The sequence below is a fragment of the Lycium ferocissimum genome, chromosome 4 (assembly GCF_029784015.1).
Source record: "Lycium ferocissimum isolate CSIRO_LF1 chromosome 4, AGI_CSIRO_Lferr_CH_V1, whole genome shotgun sequence".
In the NCBI taxonomy this organism is placed as follows: Eukaryota; Viridiplantae; Streptophyta; class Magnoliopsida; order Solanales; family Solanaceae; genus Lycium; species Lycium ferocissimum.
The window spans coordinates 30991070-31017445 of NC_081345.1; the positions used below are offsets into that span (position 1 = coordinate 30991070).

At 34.8% G+C, this 26376-nt stretch overlaps 3 protein-coding genes across 13 annotated transcripts in view; 2 read left to right on the plus strand and 1 right to left on the minus strand.

The window, feature by feature from the left end:
* Window positions 1–26376, plus strand: part of LOC132052261 (cinnamoyl-CoA reductase 1) — a 54155-nt gene that overhangs the window by 3694 nt on the left and 24085 nt on the right. The window lies entirely within an intron of this gene.
* On the minus strand, window positions 1408–3342 carry LOC132052262 (probable CCR4-associated factor 1 homolog 7). Of its 2 annotated transcripts, none has more exons than XM_059443722.1 (2): window positions 2988–3342; window positions 1408–2508 (listed from the first exon to the last, which is right to left on the minus strand). In XM_059443722.1, the coding sequence occupies exon 2, from the start codon at window positions 2411–2413 to the stop codon at window positions 1586–1588; it is 828 nt and encodes a 275-aa protein (XP_059299705.1). In that variant the 5' UTR covers window positions 2414–2508; window positions 2988–3342; the 3' UTR covers window positions 1408–1585. The 2 variants fall into 2 exon arrangements, with proteins under 2 accessions (XP_059299705.1, XP_059299706.1); XM_059443723.1 differs by lacking the exon at window positions 2988–3342 and adding an exon at window positions 2624–2661.
* LOC132052260 (sister chromatid cohesion protein PDS5 homolog D-like) lies at window positions 9396–25326 on the plus strand. 10 transcript variants are annotated; one of them, XM_059443715.1, is made up of 20 exons: window positions 9396–9682; window positions 11165–11371; window positions 11490–11671; window positions 12334–12460; window positions 12542–12709; window positions 14833–15480; window positions 15581–15670; window positions 16056–16141; window positions 16525–16576; window positions 17653–17736; window positions 18131–18247; window positions 18824–18909; window positions 20053–20104; window positions 20762–20845; window positions 21239–21352; window positions 21931–22016; window positions 23266–23317; window positions 23930–24013; window positions 24115–24158; window positions 24878–25326. In XM_059443715.1, exons 2-20 carry the CDS (start codon window positions 11186–11188, stop codon window positions 24924–24926), a joined length of 2391 nt encoding a protein of 796 aa, XP_059299698.1. In that variant the 5' UTR covers window positions 9396–9682; window positions 11165–11185; the 3' UTR covers window positions 24927–25326. The 10 variants fall into 10 exon arrangements, 9 of the variants coding, with proteins under 9 accessions (XP_059299698.1, XP_059299697.1, XP_059299701.1 ...); XM_059443712.1 differs by having other exon boundaries at window positions 9398–9869; window positions 24845–25326; XM_059443710.1 differs by having other exon boundaries at window positions 9398–9869.

Here is a 26376-nt window from a genome sequence, read left to right on the forward strand (position 1 = left end):
ATATATAATCTCCCTCTCCCCAAAAGAAACTAAGGACACAATACAAGCAAACTAGAAATTTTTGCACACATGGCAATAGCTAATATATGAAAGCTTCAGCAACAATGTATATCTTAGTCCAGGAGAACAACAAAGGTTTAACTTTTTTGAAGATAGTAACTATGTCAACCGTACTCTTCAAAAAGTTCATTCTACAAATCAACATTTCCATCAAAGCCTTTTTTTTTTCATAAAGGTAGGTTAAACATTTCCATCAAAGCCTTAAGATCAGTACCGTTAGGATCCTTAACTGGTTAACGGGACATTAGGGTATTCTAGTTGTAAGAAGCCATGAGAGAGACCCCGCATGTTTCGCAAGTGCTTGAGCAAAGTAAGATCACAACAATTTCCAAAACGTTTAACTGCTGATCAGCTGCCAGACCCAGTCAGGACTATTTACAATAAAAATGAACAGCAACAAACATCTGACAATCTGCTAAAATGATGAAAAAACCTGCCATTATCAGCTCAAACCAGAAATGAGCATGTTAACAGTTCATCAGGGTTACACTGTGATAGAATTCAAGAGGGAGGCATTAGATTTTCACCCCAAAGAATAGAAGAATATCTCCTAATTACCTGATCCTTTTTCTTTTTGACGAGTCTCCTAATCACCTGATCTTTCACCATCAACCAGCAACACCTGCTCTAGAATTTGTATGTCCTACTTCAAACATCGTAGTAGATAGATCCAAAAACTCGTGACTTAGAAGTCTTAAAGTAATTATCAGTGCCAACTAAATGCGAAACTGCAAGTCTGCCAAAATGATGCTATCACTGCATAGACACACAAACCAAGCTACAATGCAACAAAATGGTACGCACAAGATGTTGAAACAGGAAAGACTGGCTAACAATATTTGTAGCTTACCCCACTTGCGGAAAGGTAAGAGATTCTCCAGGTTGATTTTCTCTATCCATTCATTTAAAAATGTGCCCGAGCAAATACTTTGATAGATCTATTTATCCAGTTTATAGGCAATGCAACAAATACATTCCTCCTTGTTTAGTCTAGGGTTACCATTATATCAGGATAAGATATCTAACATTAATCACCACCACCACCTACCTCCATTCCAATACCATTTGTTTTAGACTACAATGAACTGGATTTCACAACTGCATTAAACCAGTTCCCTGCGTACAATATTCTATCCTGTTATGCTCATTTGTCACATAACCTATCTCAGATAAAGGAAAAAAGTCAAGCAACAAGGGGAAAGAAAACTGTGACCAACTATACATCCCACATAAGAAACCATTGAGCAGGAGACTAAATCCTGGAGAACAAGAATGACTTGACCATGTTGAAGACAGTAACAGCTTTAATGAGCGCATCACTTGAAACAACACCACACAAACGAAATATCCTAGCAATAGAATGACTTGAATTTAGACAAAAGAAGGGTCATATCATAAATGAAGAGCAAACTTTCTTATCAGAAGTTTACAGAGTAGTGCGGCATCATAAGCACACACAAATGCTAAGCATCTATCTTTTTTTTGTTTTTGTTTTTTTTTCCACATTTTTTTACTTTTTTGTTCATCAATGGACACTCTGTCCATTCTCAACAACACCTAGACCATACAAGACACCGACATACTTCTCCATCGAACCACTAAAGAAGTTCTCTTTCAACTTCTTAAAAGTACAAGCTGTGAGCAAGCTATCCGAACCGGCCTGATGGCAAACACCAACTCTCTCAACCTCCAACAGCTCTGCAAGCTTGTTCAATCCACCATGAAGGCTGTTGCAGAACTTCATCAAATGCTTGACATCATAAAGCACAGGAAAATACATGTTGATCAGGTTGAAGAAACCTGCCTGAGTATCAGGCAAGTCCTGGCATGTCAAGATCTTCAACAAGTACCCGAAATCATAACCACTATGAAATGTAACCCAATACACATTATCATTCAGCACAATTCCTGAAGACATTAAAAGCTCACCAAACCTCTTACCATCAATTCCATTTTCTATGTTCTTCTTGAAATCAATGCCACTCTGTCTCAACAACTCAATCGAGTCGTTAGCATAAACATCCTCATTTGGGTTAAAATCACAGAAATTGAATTGCCAAATGCAGTATTTATCAGTTCCACACTTAGGCAAATTCCCATATTCATCAGAAAACGTTAGCCCCAACTGGATCAACTTCAACAAATCCACGTTATCCTTCAATGTTTGGTAATGATAATCGTTACTGTTCTTAAAATTCCCAACAGGTCGAAGAACAACTCCTGGAAACTCCGTATCCATAGCGATAAACGGATAATCATCAACGATTTCTCGGATCAAATCGAACTCTTCTTCCAGATTGTCATTCCAAACTTCTCGAATATGAATCGAATCGCTTTTTGGCAAAAGCGACATTTCCCAGAACTTTTTAGTCACCAAATCAAAAAACACAAAATTTCAATCCTCAAACCCAAAAATGTTCTTGATAATCGTCAAATCCAAAACCAGATCTGCAAAAAAATTGAAAAGAAACAAACTTTACCAACAAAGATCAACAAATCTAATGAAAATAAAACTCCCACAAAATATAAAGCAGAAAATAAACCAATTAATTTCTAATCTTACCTTGTAATACATAAAGATGTGAACTTTATAACATTTACCAACAAAGATCAACAAATCTAATCAAAATAAAACACCCACAAAAAAAAAAAAAAAAAAAAAAAAGAAAATAAACCAATTGCTTTCTAATCTTACCTGGTAATACATAAATATTTGAACTTTGTAACATTTACCAACAAATATCAACAAATCTAATGAAAATAAAACTCCCACAAAATATAAAGCAGAAAATAAACCAATTAATTTATAATCTTACCTTATAATACATAAAGATTTGAACTTTTTAACATTTACCAACAAAGATCAACAAATCTAATGAAAACAAAACTCTCACAAAAAATAAAACAGAAAACAAACCAAATCTTACCTTGTAATACATAAAGATTTGAACTTTGTAACATAAATCGATAAGAAACAAGTGGGGTTGATTAAATTTATGAAAGGAAATAATATGAGGCGGTTAATAGGGATAAGAACTGGAGATTTTTTTATTTAATAATATTCTTTTTTTGTTCAAGAAAATGAGCTTCTTATAAAGATTGATGATTGGGTAATTTTGGCGTGAGGTGAGGGGTCTGGACCACCTCCTTCACAACTCCAAATCTTTAATTATAATAAAATCAGAGAGTTGTTAATATAATCTTTCATTGGTTTTGTTTTGTTTTTTCCATTTTTTCTGCATAAACAAAAGGGATGCAGATGAAGACGAAGTAAATGAGAGATTTTTAAAATTGCAATAATCTGGTTTTAATTTTCTTTATGGAATGGTTAAGAAAATGAATAATTGGGGGACTGGTGGCTGTAATAATGATAATGGGGACCACCTTTTTGTTATGTGGTGTCTAATGGAAACTGGGTTTTGAGAAAATGAGTGATTTTTTCCTTTTTGGGCTGAAGGCGGTTTTGGTTTTTTTTTTTTTTTTTTTTTGTACTTTTTCTTTTTCTACTTTTTTTTTTTTTTTTTGGTTGATGAATGTGGAAAAGGGGTTTATATAGGAGAATGTGGAAAAAGGAATTGAAATATATGGTTTTTACTTAAAATAAAGGCACATTTTAATAACCGCAAAATAGACCAAAACTTAAAGATAGTAAAAAGAATAAAAGTTGTGGGAGACTCAAACTAATTGGATGAAAGTAATGATCCGCTACAGAATATAACGCCCATGTGTTATGTCAGAATAACTCAGGTATACGGAGGATGATATGAGTTATATACTTCTATTATTTTTGTAAAGGCCCTTTTAACTAATTTCTCCTAAAGTTTTGCATAAAGCTAAAACCATCATTGTCTGCAGCGGCGGAATCAGGATTGTAAATAAGGAGGTTCAAAAATATAAAGATGTAGACAAACGAAGAAGTTAAGGGGTTCAATATTTACTATATATATATATAAAAATCACCTTTTATATACAGTATAATTTTTTTTTCGAAGGGGTTTCAGATGAACCCCTTGCCCTTACTGGGTCCGCCTCTGATTATTTGTCTATGTGTTAAATATAAGGGGGATGATGCATCTTTAGCCACATATAATTCTTTCATTTAAGATCTCCTCAACCATTGGCCAACTAAGATTTTGCTGTGTTTGTACAGAACAATTTTAAATGCCTATAACTCTTGAACATAGAAGATGCCGACATGAAGAGTACCAGTATTGTTTGAATATATTAAATCTATGAATTTTAATATAACCTGCCAATGTATGCCACTGTTGATATACTGGTAGATTCTAACACGTTAATAAGAGGCGGCTAGAATCAAGTGGAGTGTTCGTGTGATCTGTACAGACCAAACATGATATAAGATCTTGCCATTATTCATTTGGGACAACTTAGCTTGTCCCTCGTTTATTTTTTTTTTTATTTTTTTATTATCATTCGATGCCCGATATTTGTTGTGAAGCCTGATTAACTTGAATTCGCGCTAAAAGTACCCATTTTGGAGTGTTTTTTTACAAAAACATTTTATTTTCCGAATTCGAACGCGAGACCTCCAATTAAGGAAGTTAAGGAGTACTTATAAAAAGTTATGTTTATTTTGTTATATAGAAAAGAAATTACTTAACACTTTTCATTTCTACTAGTTAGAGCGTGACTTTTTGTTTGATCAAAACAAAGAGATCCTCTTATATATTTTGGAAAATATCATGTTTACTTTCTTAAAACAGAAAGTTCACAGCCAAATATAACTCCTTTCTAAAAAAGGTTTTGTTTGAATACTGAAAAGGCCAAATACATGCTCCTATTAGACACTTTAACTGAGTTTAACATCGTTCAAAGTATACCTATTAAACACAAATTGCTAACGTGACATAGTGTGCTACTTAGAGCCCGTTTGGCCTAGCGGCTAAAAATTGTTTAATTCGAGAAGTGCTTTTTTAAAAAATATTTTTTAAAAAAGTACTTTTGGTGAGAAGCAGTTTGTGTTTGGCTAATTCATTTATAGCCTGTTTGGCCAAGCTTATTTTCCCCCCAAAAGTACTTATTTTTTCAATAAGTGCTTATTTTAAAAAAAGTGAGGTGTTTGGCCAAGTTTTTGGAAGAAAATAAGTGCTTTTGGGAAGTAGCGAGCTTTTTCGTAGCTAAAAAAATATTTTACCCAAAAGACTTTTTTGAAAAGTACTTTTGAGAAAAATACACATAAAAGCACTTTTTAAAAGCTTGGCCAAACACTAATTATCATTAAAAAGTACTTTTTAAATTAATTGGCAAACACAAATCGCTTTTTTTTGAAAATACTTTTTTGAAAAAAGTACTTTTTAAAATAAGCTGTTTTTAGTTTTTTACAAACAGGCTATTAAAAAGTGATTTTGACTGCTTTTAATAAGCAAATTGTGTTTGACTAATTTTCTTAAAAAAATGCTTTTGAGTATCAAATTACAAAAAAAGACAAGTATCAATCAACGTTTACTATCAAGATTAATTATTTTACAGAGAGAAACTATTTTGAATTCTATTATGAAAGTTTTTACTTTTATTTAATTAAAATTTAAAAGTACATATTAAAATTTTCAAAAAATAATAAAGTACATAGATAAATAAAAAAACAAATATTAAATATTGATATAATATCAACATGATGATTTAACTATACTAGAAAACTACAACCAAAATAAAATTCAAAATCATTCCACAAATTAAAATTCAACACAAAGAATTATTAATCAGAAATAATGGGTTAATGAGCGATATATTTGGTAAATACGTATTTATGGAAAAGATATTTTTGTCTCGAAAAAAAAAATCCTGCTTCTGCTTTTTTGAAGAAGCAATTTTTTTGTTTTTGTTTTTCCTCAACCGCAGAGAAACTGCTTCTACTGAAAAGCAATTTTAATAAATGGAAAAGGGCCAAATATACCCCTGTACTATGAAAAAAGGTTTAAATATACCCCCTCGTTATACTTTGGGTTCAAATATACCCCTGCCGTTATATTATTACATCAAATATACCCCTCTCCGTTAAGTTTGTCCAAGGTAGACATCTAATACTATGTGGCACTGATCATGCCACCTCAGCAACCCTAACCCATTTTAACCCTCCCCTCTATTTTCTTTCATCGCTAAATTTTTCTTTCCCTCCCCTAGCATTGCAACCATTGCTTTGCCGCGGCCAAAAATACTTGATAAAAGCATAAATCTGTCATATGCTATAAATTGAATGAACAGTTGAGCACATGAGTTCTGCAAAAGGGACCTGCGTTCGCGCGGCCCCTACAAAAAAATGTCAAAAAAAAAAAAGTAAGATGTTCTTTTTGTCTTATTTTATGCTGCTTTCAGATTACAAGAGTCAAATATCTCAGAATTATTGAATCACGACCCAATTTTCCCCCTTTATCTCTAACTTAGAATGTTGGAGTCAAGTTAAAACTGTGTAATTCAGAAACCCATTAATAGAAAACAAACAGTATTTTAAACAGTTCGTTCTGCTATTTCAAGTTGTGTCATGAAATGTTAGGTTGTAGGTTTGTAATTTAAAATATAAGCTATGAATATGTAATTTTGACCCATAAATTATTTATAACTGAAATTTTCCCTATATTTAAATCCAAAATATAATGAGGGATATATTTAAACTTTTTTTAATAGTACAGGATATACTTGGCCCTTTTCCGTTTAATAAATGACCAAAGACCTCAAATATCATATGCTTCCCCCCCCCCCCCCGCCCCCCCCGCCCCCCCCAAAAAAAAAAAAACACTTTTGAGGCCAAACAGTACTCTAGGGAGCACGTGAAAAGTAACAAAAAGGAGTATATTTTTTCTCTCTCCTTTTGCCTTTCTCCTCTTATCTCTAACCTCCTGTTTGGATGGTGATTTCCCGTGGTTCATTAATGTATGATTTTCTATGAAATCATGTTTGTTTTCATTATTTTTAAAATTATGTGGTATGTTGTTATAAATCCGTAATTCATTCCATGATTATATAACCATGAAAAGTCCCAATTTTTGTAACCACGAATATGGTGATTTTTCCGTAGTTACATATTTCATTTCTCCATTATACCCCACCTCCATCCTCCACCATCCACCCCACCCCACCCTCACCCACCCCCGACACTCACCCCCACCCCACCCCCTCCCTACCACCCACCCCCACGCCCAACTACCCCACTCCTCTGCCACTCACCCCTACCACCCCAACCACCACCCACTACGCCTCACCACTGCCCAACCCCACCCCCCAACAACTCACCCCCGCCCTCATCCCACAACCACCCACCCTTCCACCACGCACACGTACTACCTCTCACCACCACCTAACCCCACCCCCACAACCACTCACCACACCCATTACCTACTTATTTTTTAAAGTTCCTATTTTATTCTTTACATGAGTTTTAATAGTATATATAAATTAATTTATAATTAAGAGTTAAGGGTATTTTAGTAAACTTACAAGTTATTATATAGTACCGTCATTCTTTCTTAGGTTCCAAAACCAAACAATACAAATGTTATTAAACGACAACAAACGATACTGATTCAAACATTATTCAAACATCAATATAATACAACACAATAACGTTTTACAAACCATATTAATACAAGATTAACTTTTTCCCGCACGGTTTAGGGTTTAATTTGATAATATAATACAACACAATTTTTACGTAATAGTTTTTTAGTGAATATCAAATAAATATTTGAGCAACATTAATGAAACCTTTGTTTGGATATCATTGTTTCCTTATGGTTCATTTAATTACATGTAACTAATAAAAGGAAGGACAGTTTTTATTCATTAAGAAGATTTAAACGTGTTATTTTTTAATGAAATGAAAAGTTAATATAAGATGGTTGTTTCCTTAAAGAAAGTTTTGTAAGATTAATGTACCATTAATACCATCACCACCCTTCCCCTTTCCTCCTATTCTTCTGGCAATTTTTCCAATTGGCAATTGCAATAAATATTTGGAGCAAATCCGGTATCTCCAGAGGAACAAGTCCTTTTCTCGTATTGAAAAAGATATCATTACTCAGATTATTCTGCCAATAATTTAGTGCTCCCAATGGTATAATAGAAGGAAGGGGGTAGTTTTTATTCATCCAGAAGTTCATTATAATGAAATGAAAAGTTAATTAAGATAGATTTTATAAGGTCATCATATATTCTTTAAAGAAAGAAACGCACAGACTTTGTAAGATCGTCATATATTTTTTAAAGAAAGAAACGCACATTCTTTCTTAGGTTCCACCATTGTTTACTACCTAGAGTTAGGTAATTATTTAAGTATAATTTAAAGTCCTTCCGTTGTTAGGTAGCAAATCTTGCTCCTTCTGTTGGTAGGTAGCACATCTTGTTCTAATGAGATGGTTGATTTGTAATAACAATTTAATTAATAGCATCCCAAAGAAAATGAATAGAGTCTACGTTAGTGGAGGTGGTGGGGTTGGGGGAGACGATGTAACAGAGGGAGTGGGAAAATGACATTGCAGGGGTGGGTGTGAAAGTGAAAATAGATTTTACATTTTTTGGGGATTCATAATTTTTTTTTAATTTTAAATATAAGTGGGTTCAAAGGCCATGTGTCTAAATCAGCTGCGTGTGTATCACAATCACCTCAGGAGTTTGAGATAACTTATCCCACCGAGAGATAATTCTAATTTCATGGGATTAATTCCATCTCATCCTATCCCTCCTACCAAATGATTTCTTATTGTTTTGACTGATTATTAGAGGTGCTCAGTAGATACACTTTATATTTATTTTAGGTATCTAATTTTTTTTTTAATTTTAAATATAAGGGGTTCAAAGTTTATAGTTGAGTGTGTATCAAATGAGAAATCGTGACAACTATAAGGGGCTGCTTATGTATTTGGCCTACTTAAAACTTATGATTTCATATGCATCATTAGAGTTCAACTCATTGTTATTGTTTTTCTCATTGTTTTTCTCTTAAAGATTGTTATTGCAATCTACATTATTTTACGACTTTGATGGAATAAGCGTTAGGCTTTACTTTTCTTTCTCCCTTCCCCCTAATATTGTTTGTAAAATTTAACCTCAACGGGAGACTGTAATCAGAATCTAACATTTGCAAAAGCCATCAAGATTTACCGTATTTCATGTACAATTAGCAGCAAGATCTACGTTGCCGTTATTCTGTTTCCTTCAAACAACACCTAATACGTAATAAAATCCTAAAGTGGAAATTTTGAAGAGGATAATCAGGCGCCATTATACTGCCTACAACATGGTACTTTTCCAAAATTAGACGTACTCGGACAAACATGACACTACCCCCAAGTATTCAAGTTCCAAAAATCATCAAAAGGATAAACCTGTCAATTCCTCTCATCAGTGATTTCTCACTTCAACAGCAAAGTTGAAACTCCCAATTTGGCAATATGCTCTGTTTGTACTTTTGCGTAATCACGTTGATAGCGCCATTGCATAGAACTAAGCACAGGAAAAAAGTACTAACAAAAAACCACTAAAAAAAATCACGGATTCCAAACCTCAAATTAGGCACAAAAAAACAAACAGGCACAATAACCAAGAAAGAATCCTGTAGGAATTGACCACTGCATGCTTGCCATTTTCCACTTCACTCTCTTCACTGAGGGTATTTATCAATTTGCTACACTATTTTCATTCAAGTGTTGTTTTTGGTTGTTCTTGGTTTTGAGACTGAATGAATGGCTGCTTCTTGTTCTTCCTGTACTGCTTCACTGGAAGAGGAGCTCACAGCTTATGGAATTCAGCTCATGAATCCTCCCTCTTCCACTGATGAGCTCTTCAACCTTCTTCATGTAAACATCAAATTTTTATTTGTCTTTGCTGCTGTTTGTAGTGATAGCTAGCTTCTGAATTTTGTTATGTTTTGTTAATGGAAAGACTCATAGTATCAATGGTTTTCTGTAAATTAGATAGATCTTGAAGCCTTAGTTCAATTTTTTTTATTAAGTTTTCATTGATAATAACAAGGCAAACATGGCCGTATACAAGTGGCATACCAAAAAAGGAGAAACCTACTATACAAACAGGAACTATGTGCACCAAAAGAAAATAAGGGATATGAGACTACTCCTCAATTGAGGAAAGCTCATCTCCACCCCTTGAAAAACTCTCCTATTTCTCTCTTTCCAAATGACCCACATTAAAGAGAGAGCAGTAACATTCCACGCCTTGAGCCTTCTTCTCCTAGCCCCACTCTTCCAACTGAACATCAACTCTTTTACGGATCTTGGCATTACCAAGAAACGCTAAACCAATTAAGGATTTCCCGCCATAACTCCGTGGTTAGCTTGCAATGTAACAAATTATGATTCACGTCCCCACCATCCTCCTTACATAGGAAACACCAGCTTAAGTAGACAACCTTCCGTTTCCTAGGATTCTCCGGGGGTAACCATGTGAATTCGAAGCCTTAGTTTCATCTCTGTTAGTATTTGTTAATAGTCATTGCACAGAAGTATTTGAATGCTCTTACACTGTCTAGCAGGATGACTAGCTCTTTATCTCTAAATGAATGTATTTACTGCTGTTAAATATTGAATGAGATGGAATTGCATATTATATGAGGTGGTGGGGGAATTGCAGTTTTACTGTAACGATTTTCGACTTGAAAATGGAAGCCACAATCTGTTTATCGCTAAATTCATGCAGTTTAGGGCTTACTATTTATAAAACTACAACTGCATTTCCCAATTTAATGTGTATATTAGTTTCTCAGAGTTGTTTGCTTGTATGCCATTAATTTAGGCATTATATCAAGCTAACTCCTTTTATTTCAATCCCCCCTCTTTTGGTCAGAAAGTTGAATCATTTACTGATAATGGTAGGTTAATTATGGAATCAGATGGAATTGCATAAAAATGAGATGAAAGTGGGAATTGCAGTTTTACTGTAATGGTTTTTGACTTGAAAATGGAAGCGACAATCTATTTATCGCTACATTCATGCAATTTATGGCTTACCGTTTATAAAACTACAACTGCATTTCCCAATTTTACGAGTATATTAGTTTCTTAAAGTTGTTTGCTCATATGTCGATAATTTAAGCATGAATTGCTAGCTAACTCCTCCATTTTCCCCTTTTCTTCAGAAAGTTGAATCCATATTGATAATGGTGGGTCAACGCCCTTCTGATTCGACGAGAAGCGCACTTCAACCTGTAATGAAAGCATTAATTGGCAATGAGCTTTTGAGGCATATGAACGAAGATGTCAAAGTTTCAGTTGTCTCTTGTATCACTGAACTTTGTAGAATAACTGCCCCGCAGCACCCTTATGATAATGATAAACAAATGAAGGTAGAAATATACCATTCTAATTTATCCTTTCCTTTTTTAAAGCAGGCCAATTTCTTTGTTTGGAACTTATACAGCCATTCACATTTTCTTTTCACATGCATGTATTCACAAATCTCAGGAAATTTTCCAGCATACTGTAATGGCATTGAAAAAGTTATCTGATGTTTCTGGCCGCAGTTACTATGCGGTGGTGAAAATTCTTGAAAGTGTTGCTAAATTAAGGGCCTGTGTGATGTTATTGGACCTTGAATATGACACTTTAGTTATCGAGATATTCAAACTTTTCCTCGGGATCATCAGGTATTCTGTCAAAATTCTCTTTCCCATGGCTATTATCATCAGTCTCTCATTCTTCAATGTTATGTAGAGTTTGGTTCAGTTCTTTCATGCAATGTAGTCCACTAACTTTAGATTATGATTGGGTGAAATATAAATTTCATTAGGATGTTGCAGTGTGCTTTGAATTTAGATATGCCTATCCATTGAGATGAACCTATAGCCATCAATGAATATGCTTTATGACCTTTGCAATATATTATCATGGTTGTGGTTTCTCATGTCTATATATAAGCCAAATCACACAATATCCGTTTGGCACTGACAGTGGCGGAGCGAGGATTTTCACCAAGGGAAGTCAAAGTATAACAAATAGCAAATCGAAATAATAGATTCATCTCAGATGGCAAACCATTTCGAAATCAAGATTTTTTTAGTACAATAAAGAAGTAAGCACGCAAAGAAGCCAACGGAATTCAACATATAGTATATATACAGAAGAAAGTTTTTTAGACTAGCCACATAATATAATTTATCAACACCCTTTGGACAAACATGTAGGAGGCTGTTGACATTGTAAATCATATCATTTTATCCCAGTGGATGAGAATAAGGTTATTCTGGAGATAATATTTCTCTGACGGTTGCTGGCTATGGTTAATATTTATGTTATATTTTCTATGAAGGCCCTATCATCCTCATAATGTATTCACTAAGATGGAGGAAATCATGACTCAGCTCATCGAAGACAGTGATGAACTCTCAGTAGAGCTTCTATGGCCCCTTCTTGATAGTGTCAAAAAGGAAAATCAGGCAATAAACAATCTCCTGTGAACCTTTTTGTTAAAAATATTTCTTCGGCACTTTCCTAATCCAGTATTTTCTTTTATCCAGATTGCTTCACCAGTTTCATCAAAATTGGGGGAGAAAGTCCTGGAAGACTGTGCTGCCATTGTTAAACCTTATCTTGCAGAAGCCTTGATGTCAATGAGCTTAAATCTTGATGATTGTGCTGAAATTGTTGCCTCAATATGCAATGAAATTCCAAAAGGACAAGAAATGGTACGTTGTATCCATAACTATCTTGTCTACACCTATAACAGCGGCTGCTTGTTTTTCTTGAAAGAAGTGTTTACTGATATGATGGTTTCATTTAATGTTGATACTTAACTTTCATTGTCTATATAGCCAAGCATTCATTTACACATACAAGGGGGGCATAAACATCATTATTAAAAATGTAGGCTTTTACTTCATTCTTCTGCAGGATGGTAGACGAGATTGGTCCTCAGTAACTTCATGTTTGTTGATAAAACTAGAACCTCTGTGTCATTCCTGCAGTTTTGCTCCAAATACATGCCAACCACATCCTTAGTTCATTATGCCTTGGAATTAGATTTTTATCTTGCTTAGGCCTAAACCTAGTGCAGTATAATTAGCACCATGGTCAGTTACCAGTTTCAAAAAAATAATTAGCACCATGGTTGCCAGTTGCCACTGTCAAATTGCACAGAAAATGGTATCATTATATGCAGTTAGATTTGAAAAGTACATGACACAATAAAAAAAGATACCAAACTTCGAACCCCCAAGGAGGCAACATGAAGATGTACCTTTTATTTTATTTTCTTTTGGTTTGTCGGATGATTAAAAAAACATAAGAGTTAATATAGGGAACGCTACTGGTACACAAATTGCAGGAGTGCCACCCCTTAACTGGCGGGATTTCTGATGATTTGACTTAAGATTTCTATAACACTTCAAAATAAAGCTAGTGGAAGTTTACAGTATGTCCAAATGAGGAAGTCATCGTTCTTCTCAGGTATTAGGTCTATTTGAAAGGCTAGGAATGTGGGTTTTTCAAATAATGCAAGTCTTCCAACCTTAACCTCTCTAGTTGCAGTCAGAGACATAGTACTGTTAAGAGAACATATATTTCTGTCTCATGGTGTCTGGCAAATTTAACTGGAAGATTTATAATCTGGATGCATCCGTCTTGCACTAGTGAAAGAAAATAAAACTGATTTCCTCTCTTACAGGTGAATAAATTTTTTATCATTATATACCCTGCTGCAGTCTCTGATGTTCCAGACCTGTTATTGTCTTAACAATAGAAACATACAGTTTTTAACGAACTTTTCTCTTTAGCATACTCTTGCCAATTATCCTTATTTCCTTATTGTGAACATACGTCACTCAAAGGAATAGTTAGAGCCAACATTAGAATAACTCCACTCAACTTTTCTCCTTTGCATACTCTTGCCAAATATTCTTATTGTGAACATACATCACTCAAAGGAATAGTTAGAGCCAACATTAGAATAACTCCACTCAACTTACGTTAGAATACTCTAGCGTTGAATATAGTTAGCAAGATTTGAAACAAAAAGTGCACTCTTGCTGATTGCAGTTATTCTAGTATTGGCTAAAATGCAATGTTTGGCCAAAAGAGTACGGGGGTGTCAAGGAGACTAAGTGCTTCTATCGTGTTTGTTAGAGTGAGTTAGAATTTCACGTTGGTTGGGGAATGGACTGGTGGTCTGCTTATATGGACTTGGTTAATCCTCCCGCCATGAGCTAGCCTTTGGGGTTGAGTTAGGCCCAAGCGCCATATCTTTATATATGGCATCAGAGCCAGGTCCATCTCTTTTGGGCTCCCGATCCACGTTCTAGTTGGGCCTGGGCATGAAGGGGGTTGCTCTTCATATTGCCTCAAATGCGGTGTATCATGAAAGAACTTTACATATTGAAGTTGACTGTCATTTTATTCGTGAAAAGATTCAGGAAGACACGAGAGCAACTAGCTGATTTATTCACAAAAGCATTGAATGGAACTCGAGTTGATTGCTTTTGTAACAAGCTATCAATATCTATGCTCCAACTTGAAGGGGAGTGCTCCAGAATGAACATAGACACCTTTAGGTGTAATGTACATAGCTTAGCAAATATGTAGGGATCTAATAGGATGTCTTTTGATTCTTTCCTTCTTTAGCTTTCCTTAATAAGAGCTCATTGTATTTGTATATGTACTTCTTACATAATGGAATAATACACAAGTTATTCTCCCTAGCTTATGTAATACAGTGTTTAATTATAATTAGTAAGCTACTACAGTTTCGTATGTGAATAGTTAACAGTATTAACAGATTTCATTCTTTCTTTTCTCTTGTATTTTTTTTAATCAGATGGCAAATGAAAATGCACCTGATACTGTACATCCTGTAAAAGTTGGTCCGTCCGAAGCTAAATTTTGTGAGCCAGCACTGCAGGATGACACTCACAGGGAGAAGCTAAAGGATGCTTGTAGAACAAACATCATGAAACCTGACAATCCAGAAGATGTGCAACCAGCAACAAATGCAGAAGTAGTTTCAAGGAGTAATAAACTTACAGGTAGTAGTGGCCAGCGTTGTTCGGCATCTAAAAATCCTGATATTATCAGTGGAAGTCATGGTCATTGGGGTCCACCCAAGAAAAAAGAGAGCCCGACAAATGAGGATGCTCACCTGGGTGTGTTAGTTCCAGCAGGAGATGTGTCACAATCCCAAGTCAAGAAAAAAGATTCTCTTCATTTAGGTCTCACTTCGGGAGAGAGAACCAAGGGCTCCGTATGTGCCAAAAGAAAACGAGGAAGGGACTCAAGGAAGATTGAGTCTGTTTCCAACTGTGATAGAGAGAGCAAATCTGAATTTAGCATAAAAAATGAAGAAGGAAACATCAAGGAAAAGGAGCCATCACTGCAACAAATTGATGGAATGAAACAGCAGAACAACGAATTTGCTATTAAGATACACAATATTGAAGAATCTGGAGATAAGGTTGACACCAGGACAGTTCAGTAATAGTTTCAAAATCTTTGCTAATTTATTTTTAGCGATGTAAAAGTTATTGCTTTCCTTTAGCAATTATCTTTTTTACTTGTGAGCTGTACAGGCTACTAAACTATCAGACAGAGATGAAAACCACTTAAACAAATGTACTAATTATAAATCCGGGAGGAAGTCGGCTACAGGGAAACATGAGGTACTGCTCTATCAGTATATGTAGATGTAATTCCTATCTGTGTAACCTCCATATATGCAATTATCAGAGCTTTGTATGTATGGATGGATGTAAATTGTTGAAACGCTTTATATACTGATTTGGTATCTTATATTTCGCGCCTTCACTAAATTTTCTAAGAACTTCCCTCATAGGAAAACTAGTTTTTAGCTCTTTAATGTGACAGAACTTACAGAAAAATCATTTTCCCTCTTTTGAATTTAGAGCAGATACCAATATTTCCTTTATTTCATTAGATTTCATAGAACTGATGGTGATTCCTCTTTAGACCCTATTCTTTTATTCTAAAAGTGGTTCTGAGTGCTTTCATGTCTGATGCAGTCATGGCTCTAATTTTTTCATTCAGGATTCTAAAAGGCCTCGTACCATTAAAGATCATGGTGAAGAACTGGTTGGCGCTAGAATAAAAGTTTGGTGGCCATTGGATGATGCGTAAGTTCTTTAGAATATTGATGTGAGGACTGCAACACCATTGTAAATTTGCTGTACTAATCACACTCAACAGGCTTATGTTTCTGGAAGTATTACTATTCTATTTCTTTAATACATTATGAGTTATTCTTTATGCAAGTACTCATTGGCTCACAATTCCTCTACAATTGTAACACTGAAAGAGAGAATGTAAAAGTTGATGGGTTACATTGGATGTGCTCAGTGTGGAGTGTGGACTGTAGTTTAGAAACTGAATATTTTGGCTCATTGTGTGTCAGATGAAATCTTCAATTTCATTTCTATCAATTCGGATTTTAATTTATCTTGGACAAGAAGGAAGAATCTAGCTAGCTTCATATTCTCATCTTAAGTTTCTCTTGTAGGTTTTATGAGGCAGTCATTTCTTCTTTTGATCCTGTGAAAAAGAAACATAAGGTGACGAGATTATTATAAAGCCTTGTCATTATTTCTCTAATTCCTATTTTTCTTAAGTTACCTTAGATGTTCCATTTTATTTTAAACACTTGTCATTTTCAGATATATTCAAATATTTAATGCTCATACAACACCACCGCCACCACACCACAGCCAAAAAGAGATTAACAATGATAATAATAATTCAACATCCTTGATCTGTTTGAACCCTTCTATTAAATGTTTCCTTATCAAAAAAAATTCAGTTAAAGACTAACTAAAAAGAATTCTCCTACTACTGCTAATAAATCTGTAAGTAAAACTAACTCTATCTCCATATTGAGTCAAATTGGTTCACATAAACTAGGGAATAGCCAAGTCTATTTAACTATTCAAATTCAACATCTTCTACATAAATTTTACATCTATATTGCTTGGATTCGGGCACAAATCTAGAGCTAGAATCTTCAATCACATAAATTTAAGATTCGGTTGTCTGGATCTGAGTGCGGATACGTGTGCTTAGATACGGCCAATAAATGTATATTACGATACATAAAGTATTTTTTTATAAGGTCAGGTTTATGACGTATAGAGTATAGATTCCGATTAATTGAAGTCGTTGAATTAAAACTAATAAAATCTAATTCTTTATAAGCACCTAATATTCTATTCATAAGATATCTCGTGTAATAGCAAAGCATTCTCATACTTTACACAACTATATATATATATATATATGACATAAGCCTAAAAGTCAAACCAAATATCCAATCAATCTATGCTTCTCGGTCATAGATGTAAGTCAAAGCACCCAAGGTAAGTTGACCAAGTCCGGTGTGGACCCCACACCCATGTCGTGTCGACAAGGGGTGCGGCAGGGATTTTGAGGATTCCGAGCAGCATAGATTTATACATATGTATGACGTTTACAGTTTAGAAGGCCTCTTTGTTGTAGACCTTATTCATAACTACCCTTCGAAGGGAAATATATACTGATCGTGAAGTAGCAATCTTATATACTTTGAACCATGTTTTATTGGCTTAGCATTTTGCAAAGTTTCCTCCTGAAGGTTCTGTTGCTGTTTCTTTTTTAGGTTGTATATGTTGATGGTGTGGTAGCACGCTTGACTCTACATAAAGAACGATGGGAGATGCTTGAAGACAATTCATCTCAAAAGGTTCTTTGCCCATCTGATATACTGTTGTCTTTGACAGATTTGAATATTAGAATAACTCCACTCAGCTGACGTTAGATACTCTAGAGTTGAATGTAGTCAGCATGATTTGAAACGAAGAGTGCATCTCATGCTGATAGCAGTTATTCTAGTATTCGCTCTAACACAATATTTGGCCAAAAGAGCATGGGGATGCCAAGGAGACTGAGTGCTTTTATCGTGTTTAATTATAATTAGTAAGCTACAACAGTTTCTTATGTGAATAGATTCACAGTACTCACTGATTCCGTTCTTTCTTTTTCTCTTGTATTATTGTTGATCGGATGGCAAATGAAATACTGTACATCCTGAAAAAGTTGGTCCTTCTGATGCCTAATTTTGTGAGCCAGCTCTGCAGGTTGATATGCACAGGAAGCAGCTAAAGGATACTTCTGCTTCTGGAATTAAACAGAAGAAGAAGAAGAAGAAGAAAACTAATATTAAAGTGCACAATATTGAAGAATCTGGAGATAAGGTTGACACTAAAACAGCTCAGTAATAGTTATCTCAAGCTCTTTGCTAATTTATTTTTTGCAATGTACAAATTATCAATTACTTTCCTGTTGCGATTCTCTTTTGCACTTGTGAGCTATACAGGCAACTAAACTATCAGTCAGAGATACTGCAATTCTTGTCTATGTAACCCCACTGGCAAAAGCACTATATATAGCTGTAGTTCTTGTCTATGTAACCTCCATATATGCAATTCTCAGAGCTTGCACGTATGGATGTAAAATGTTTAAATGCTTCAGCTACTGATTTGTTGTCTCACAATTTGCTACCTCACTGCTTTATCTAATAACTTTCCTTCACAGGAAACTAGTTTTTAGCTCTTTAATGTGCCAGAACTTCAAGAAAATCATTTTTCCTCTTTTGAATTATTGCAGGTACCAATGAAATAAAGTTTTGTAGAACTTACAATGAAATAAAGCTTGCATTTTGTTCTCATTTTTTGTTTCATGGGGGTGATAAGGGGATTAAAAAGAATTTTAATAGAAGTGGTTCTGAGTACTTTCATGTCGGAAGCACTCATTCTAATTTTTTGTTTCAGGACTCTAAAAGGCCTCGTACCATCAAAGATTACGGTGAAGAACTGGTTGGCGCTAGAATAAAAGTTTGGTGGCCATTGGATGAAAAGTAAGTGCTTTAGAATATTGATGTGAGCACTGCAACACCATTGTAAATTTGTTGTACTAATAACATGCATCCACCCAACCATCCTGCGCGCACACACTTTTCAGCAACTTGATGTAGCCTTCAGTTATCGAGTTTATGCTTTAAAATTTTGGCTTGCCTGCTATGCCTTTGGATTATACTCGTCCGTCCTGTTACTTATACTCCAGTATGTCTTTGGATTTGATGGTGTTGACGGAATACTAGCATGTGTTTATTTATAACTTGTGTCATTCCTTGGTTCATTCAGCATTTCTTGAGTTACTCCCTCTATCGCAATTTATGTGACGGTTTTTTATTGGGCACAGATTTTAAGAAAGAAAGACTCTTGGAACTTGTGGTCTAAAACATGCCATAGATATTATTCCTGCATATGATGGCAGTCATAGGCAGAGCCAGACTGTAATCTTTTGTGGTTAATGGGTTCCTGAGTTTACAATGCAGCTTGTTAGTCTAAAAAGCTGCTGTTTTCTTGTGTTACATATTTTTGGTTAGGCTAATCAAAGATCTCTGGATTACAATTGGTTGTGCCTGTAGCTTTCTAGATAGATTAGCTATCCTTTCTGTTCTAATCACAAGCATGTGAAAGAATATCTTCCTTCTATGATTACTCTGACACTCCAAGATGTCATTTTTCAATTACTCAAGACCATTCTTACTATTTTATCTACCACATGGTCCTTTTCTGTTTTCCTTATTTTTTCTCTCTGCCTCATTCTTCATTCTCAAAAGGATCAGTCACCTATCAAACAACAACCTCCACCGCAATTGATCGATCATAGTATTTATCTTTTCTAGATATCTACTGCCTCTTCTATAAAACAGGCTCATGATCCTGGCAATGTTACTACTCTATTTCTTTAATACGTTATAAATAATTCTTTTTGCAAGTAATCATTGGTTCACAATTCCTCTCCAAATGAAACACGGTGAGAGAGAACAATCTAAAAAGTTGACGAGTTTGGATGTGCTCAGCGTGGAATAATTTGACTCATTGCATATCAGATGACGTCTCCAATTTCATGTTCACTTGTTTGAGTTTTACTTTATCTTGCATAAGAAGGAAGAATCTAGCTACATTTTCTCATCTTAAAGTTTCTCTTGTAGGTTTTACCAGGCAACCGTTTCTTCTTTTGATCCTGTGAAAAGGAAACATGAGGTGACGAGATCATTATGAAGCCTTATCATTATTTCTCTAATTCATAGTTTTCTTAAGTTACTCTATATGTTCCATTTTATTTTAAACACTTACCATTTTGAGATATATTCGAATGTTGAATGCACGTACAACGACACCACCACCACCACCACAACAACAAAAAACAAGAATTACACTGATAATAATAATTCAACCTCCTTGATCTAATAAAATCTACTTCTTTATAAGTACCTAATATTCTATTCATAAGATATCTCATGTAATAGCAAAGCATTCTCATACTTTACACAACTATATATATATGACATGAGCCTAAAAGTCAAACCAAATATCCAATCAATCTATACTTCTCGGTCATAGATGTAAGTCAAAGCACCCAAGGTAAGTTGACAAGTCCGGTGTGGACCCCACACCAATGTCGTGTCGACAAGGGGTGCAGCAGGGATTTTGAAGATTCCAAGCAGCATAGATTTACATAGATGTACGACGTTACAGTTTAGAAGGCCTCTTTGTTGTAGACCTTATTCATAACTACCCTTCGAAGGGAAATATATACTGATCGTGTAGTAGCAATCTTATATACTTTGAACCATGTTTTATTGGCTTAACATTTTGCAAAGTTTCCTCCTGAAGGTTCTATTGCTGTTTCTTTTTTAGGTTGTATATGTTGATGGTGTGGTAGAACGCTTGACTCTACATAAAGAACGATGGGAGATGCTTGAAGACAATTCATCTCAAAAGGTTCTTTGCCCATCTGATATACTGTTGTCTCTGACAGATTTGAATATTAGAATAACTCCACTCAGCTGACGTTAGATACTCTAGTGTTGAATGTAGTCAGCATGATTTTTAACGAAGAGTGCATCTCATGCTGATAGCAGTTATTCTAGTATTCACTCTAACACAATATTTGGCCAAAAGAGCATTTGGATGCCAAGGAGACTGAGTGCTTTTATCGCGTTTAATTATAATTAGTAAGCTACAACAGTTTCTTATGTGAATAGATAACAGTACTCACAGATTCCGTTCTTTCTTTTTCTCTTGTATTATTGTTGATCGGATGGCAAATGAAATACTGTACATCCTGAAAAAGTTGGTCCTTCTGATGCCTAATTTTGTGAGCCAGCTCTGCAGGTTGATACGCATAGGAAGCAGCTAAAGGATACTTCTTCTTCTGGAATTAAACAGAAGAAGAAGCAGAAGAAAACTAATATTAAAGTGCACAATATTGAAGAACATGGAGATAAGGTCGACACTAAAACAGCTCAGTAATAGTTATCTCAAGCTCTTTGCTAATTTAATTTCTGCAATGTACAAATTATCAATTACTTTCCTGTTGCGATTCTCTTTTGCACTTGTGAGCTATACAGGCAACTAAACTATCAGTCAGAGATACTGCAAGTCTTGTCTATGTAACCCCACTGACAAAAGCACTATATATAGCTGTAGTTCTTGTCTATGTAACCTCCATATATGCAATTCTCAGAGCTTGCATGTATGGATGTAAAATGTTTAAATGCTTCAGATACTGATTTGTTGTCTCACAATTTGCTACCTCACTGCTTTATCTAAGAACTTTCCTTCACGGGAAACTAGTTTTTAGCTCTTTGATGTGCCAGAACTTTAAGAAAATCATTTTTCCTCTTTCGAATTATCGCAGATACCAATGAAATAAAGTTTTGTAGAACTGACAATGAAATAAAGCTTGCATTTTGTTCTAATTTTTTGTTTCATGGGGGTGATAAGGGGATTAAAAAGAATTTTAATAGAAGTGGTTCTGAGTACTTTCATGTCGGAAGCACTCATTCTAATTTTTTTTTTTTCAGGACTCTAAAAGGCCTCGTATCATCAAAGATTACGGTGAAGAACTGGTTGGCGCTAGAATAAAAGTTTGGTGGCCATTGGATGAAAAGTAAGTGCTTTAGAATATTGATGCGAGCACTGCAACACCATTGTAAATTTGTTGTACTAATACCATGCATCCACCCAACCATCCTGCACGCACAGACTTTTCAGCAACTTGATGTAGCCTTCAGTTATCGAGTTTATGCTCTAAAATATTGGCTTGCCTGCTATGCCTTTGGATTATAATCGTCTGTCCTGTTAATTATAGTGCAGTATGTCTTTGGATTTGATGGTATTGACGGAATACTAGCATGTGTTTATTTATGACTTGTGTCATTCCTTGGTTCATTCAGCATTTCTTGAGTTACTCCCTCTATCGCAATTTATGTGACGGTTTTTTATTGGGCGCAGATTTTAAGAAAGAAAGACTCTTGGAACTTGTGGTCTAAAACATGCCATAGATATTATTCCTGCATATGATGTCATTCGTAGGCAGAGCCAGACTGTAACCTTTTGTGGTTAATGGGTTCCTGAGTTTACAATGCAGCTCGTTAGTCTAAAAAGCTGCTGTTTTCTTGTGTTACATATTTTTGGTTAGGCTAACCAAAGATTTATGAATTACACCTGTAGCTTTCTAGATAGACTAACTATCCTTTCTGTTCTAATCACAAGCATGTGAAAGAATATCGTCCTTCTATGATTACTTAGACGCTCCAAGATGTCATTTTTCAATTACTCAAGACCATTCTTACTATTTATCTACCACATGGTCCTTTTCTGTTTTCCTTATTTTTTCTCTCTGCCTCATTCTTCATTCTCAAAAGGATCAGTCACCTATCAAACAACAACCTCCACTGCAATTGATCGATCATAGTATTTATCCTTTTTAGATATCTACTGCCTCTGGCGTAGCTTATTTTTCCATTTATTTGGTCTAAACACCGAGGACCCTCGTTTGGAGACCCGTCGTGTGTATTAGCCCATTGATTTTCCAGGAATTGACGCACCGGCAATGTTACTATTCTATTTCTTTAATATGTTATAAATTATTCTTTTTGCAAGTAATCATTGGCTCACAATTCCTCTCCAAATGAAACACGGTGAGAGAGAACAATCTAAAAAGTTGACGAGTTTGGATGTGCTCAGTGTGGAACAATTTTACTGACGAGTTTGGATGTGCTCAGTGTGAAATAATTTTGCTCTTTGCATATCAGATGACATCTCCAATTTCATGTCCACCTGTTTGAGTTTTACTTTATCTTGCTTAAGAAGGAAGAATCTAGCTACATTTTCTCATCTTAAAGTTTCTCTTGTAGGTTTTACGAGGCAACCATTTCTTCTTTTGATCCTGTGAAAAGGAAACATGAGGTGACGAGATCATTATGAAGCCTTATCATTATTTCTCTAATTCATAGTTTTCTTAAGTTACTCTATATGTTCCATTTTATTTTAAACACTTACCATTTTGAGATATATTCGAATGTTGAATGCACGTACAACGACACCACCACCACCACCACAACAACAACAACAAAAACAAGAATTACACTGATAATAATAATTCAACATCCTCGATCTGTTTGAATCTTTGTATTATATGTTTCTTATCAAAATAATTTCAGTTAAAAACTAAGTCAAGAAAAATTCTCCTACCACTGCTAATAAATCTTTAAGTAAAACTAACTCTATCTCCATGTTGAGTCAAATGGGTTTACATAAACTTGGGAATAGCCCAGTCTATTTAACTATCCAAATTCAAGATCCGTCACATGCATCCCTTTTTACATATAGGTACGACCTTACAGTTCAGAAGACCTGTTTGTTGTAGATCTTATTCATGACTACCCAAGGGAAATATTTACTGATCGTGAAGTAGCAATCTTATCTAAGCTTGAACCATGTTTTATTGGCTTTAACATTTTGCAAAACTTCCTCCTGAAAGTTCTAAATTACTGATGCTGTTTGGTGTTTCCTTTTTAGGTTTTATATGTTGATGGTATTGTAGAAATCTTGTCTCTACATAAAGAACGATGGGAGATGCTTGAAGACAATTCATCTCAAAAGGTTCTTTACCCGTCTGATATAATGTTGTCTCTGATAGATTTCATATTCGTGTTGCATTTTATCTGTTTGTGATGGTATTCTTTTCGCTGCAATCTGTACAGGACCATGGAATAGACTTTCAAGGCCTTGCTGTTTCATCTGTTACGTAAGTATTGATTCTAACTTTCATTATAACGTTTAGGATATCGAGCTTTTGTTGTCGTGCTTCCCTTGTACCTGCCAAATTATTTGTTAGAAGTCGTCCAAAGACATCAGAGGCGGATCCAGGATCTTAACTCTATGGTTCAATCTTTAAGGTTCTTAGCATTCAACCTATTAAAAATTTGAAATTATGGGTCCAGACATACTAATCATTTTAATCTTAGTGAATTTTTGAATTTTACACATAAATTTATGCTCCGCGTCAAAAGTATTGGGTTCAGATGAACCTAGAGCTAGTAGGCTGCATTCACCCCTGCATCTTAACCTATCAATATTCTTTTGCTGCTCTGAGAATAGTTCCAGGTTTCTTCTCCCTGGGAAGAATTTACTCTATTTCCTAAAATAATTATGCCTTCTCCTGCAATTGACTATGGAGGCATTCAGGCATCTGTGCTGTGCTTTTGTAGGCAAGCTTTTTTCTTATAGTAGATGTAGCTCAGATAGAAAACTTCTGTTGACATAATTTTTGTTTGGATATTCAAGTTAATGCAAAACAAACTATTTATGCATGTCTCTGTCTAGAGAGTCAGAGAGTCAAGCCTATTATCAGCCTTCTTTTCTTAAATGTTGTCAATGTGTGACTCATCACAGCAAATCTCACCACCTGAAAAGAATTGCTATTCCCTGAAGGTATCTAAGATAGACGATTCACTTCGAATACAGGCTAAGTGATACAACACCACCCCTGAAGACTTATTTTAGAAGAAAGTGAGAAAGGGGAGACAAAGATTTGGGAAGCATTTGACCGAGTCCAATTTCTTCAGAACTTTTCGAAGAGCAGGTGAGGTGAAACCAATCAGCCAAATCAAGAAGAAACATCTCCTTGTTCCCTCCAGCATGTCGCCACTATCCAGCCCGCTATCATATCAGACTTTACAGTTCGCTTAGTTGTTTGCTGTAAAAAGTATGTATCCTCTATATATCTAGTTAGGATTAGTCTTTGGGGCATTTAATGTGAGTATGTTTTGATATTTGTATCTGGGGGTTTTGTCCACTCCATTCGGACAGATTAATTGGTTGTAAATTGTGTTTTAAGATTCTTGCACAATATATATTGCCAATAGAACAGAGTCTGCTGGTAGCATTTACTGAGGGAGGTTGACCTATACTCATTTTGCAGATCCTTTAATCCTGTCAAAGTTTGAAATATCATGCTAGTCACACCACCTAAAAGAACTGGTATTCCCTCCTCTAAGATGAATGATGTTCAACATATTGTGAAGAAATAATGGACCTTGTGTCTAACTCAACGCAAAAGCTAGCTCGTGAGCGAGGATTTCTTAAGACCATATAAGGAAACCACAAGTCATTTCCTCAATCAACGTGGGTCTTGATTTCAAGCATGGGATCAGGACAATCTTTCTCCCAAAAAAAAAAAAAAAAAAAAAAAGGCACTAAACTATTGCTAGTAGGGGTGTACATGGATCGGGTTGGTTCGGATTTTTTAAATATCAAACCAAACCAATTGCGTCGGATTTTTAAATTCATACACCAAATCAATAAAATTCGAGTTTTTCAATCTCGGGTTTTTTCGGGTTTTTCCGGAATCGTCTTCATACAAAACATATAGACACCATTACTTCAAATATTTCTTTAGTCCTAGTAAGATTCAACCATATAATTAAGGTGTATTCGAAGAAAATAACACAAAATGTGATATGAGTGATGACATTGTATTAAAATATTAACAAAAAAGATAATAAAATCGGTTAAAATAAATATTGCTAATTAATAAGTCATATAGAAAATGACCATAATCTAAAAATACTAAGTCATGCTAAAATAAGTACGGTCGGTTCATAAGTATTAATTACATGACAAAGAAAAAAATTATATATATGTATTTTCATTCTCTAAATCAATTATGCAAAGCTAAAGAATAGATATCCAACATTATTGTCATTCCTAATGGTAGAATTGAATTTCTTTTGTTAGCATTAGTGTTGAGTTGGTTTTTGTTTGGTCTTTATTTGAGTTACTAACATCCATGGGATAAAACACGTATTGACAATCAAAATTCTAAGTTCAAGCTTGAAATAATATGATAATAGACAAAAAACTATGAAAAAATTTAAGAAATATTTATAAATTACATTACAAATAAATATTTTTATGTATAAAATATTTTAAAAAGTGGATACATGTAATGTCGCGTTGGTTTG

Excerpts from the sequence above, each read along its gene's own strand:
- LOC132052262 (XM_059443722.1), bottom strand. The coding sequence starts at position 2,413 with ATGTCGCTTTTGCCAAAAAGCGATTCGATTCATATTCGAGAAGTTTGG.
- LOC132052260 (XM_059443710.1), top strand. The coding sequence starts at position 9,756 with ATGGCTGCTTCTTGTTCTTCCTGTACTGCTTCACTGGAAGAGGAGCTC. Across the intron at positions 16,142-16,524 it reads TGGTGGCCATTGGATGATGC|GTTTTATGAGGCAGTCATTT; the intron begins GTAAGTTCTTTA and ends TTTCTCTTGTAG. Across the intron at positions 18,248-18,823 it reads TTGAAGAATCTGGAGATAAG|GACTCTAAAAGGCCTCGTAC; the intron begins GTTGACACTAAA and ends TTTTTGTTTCAG.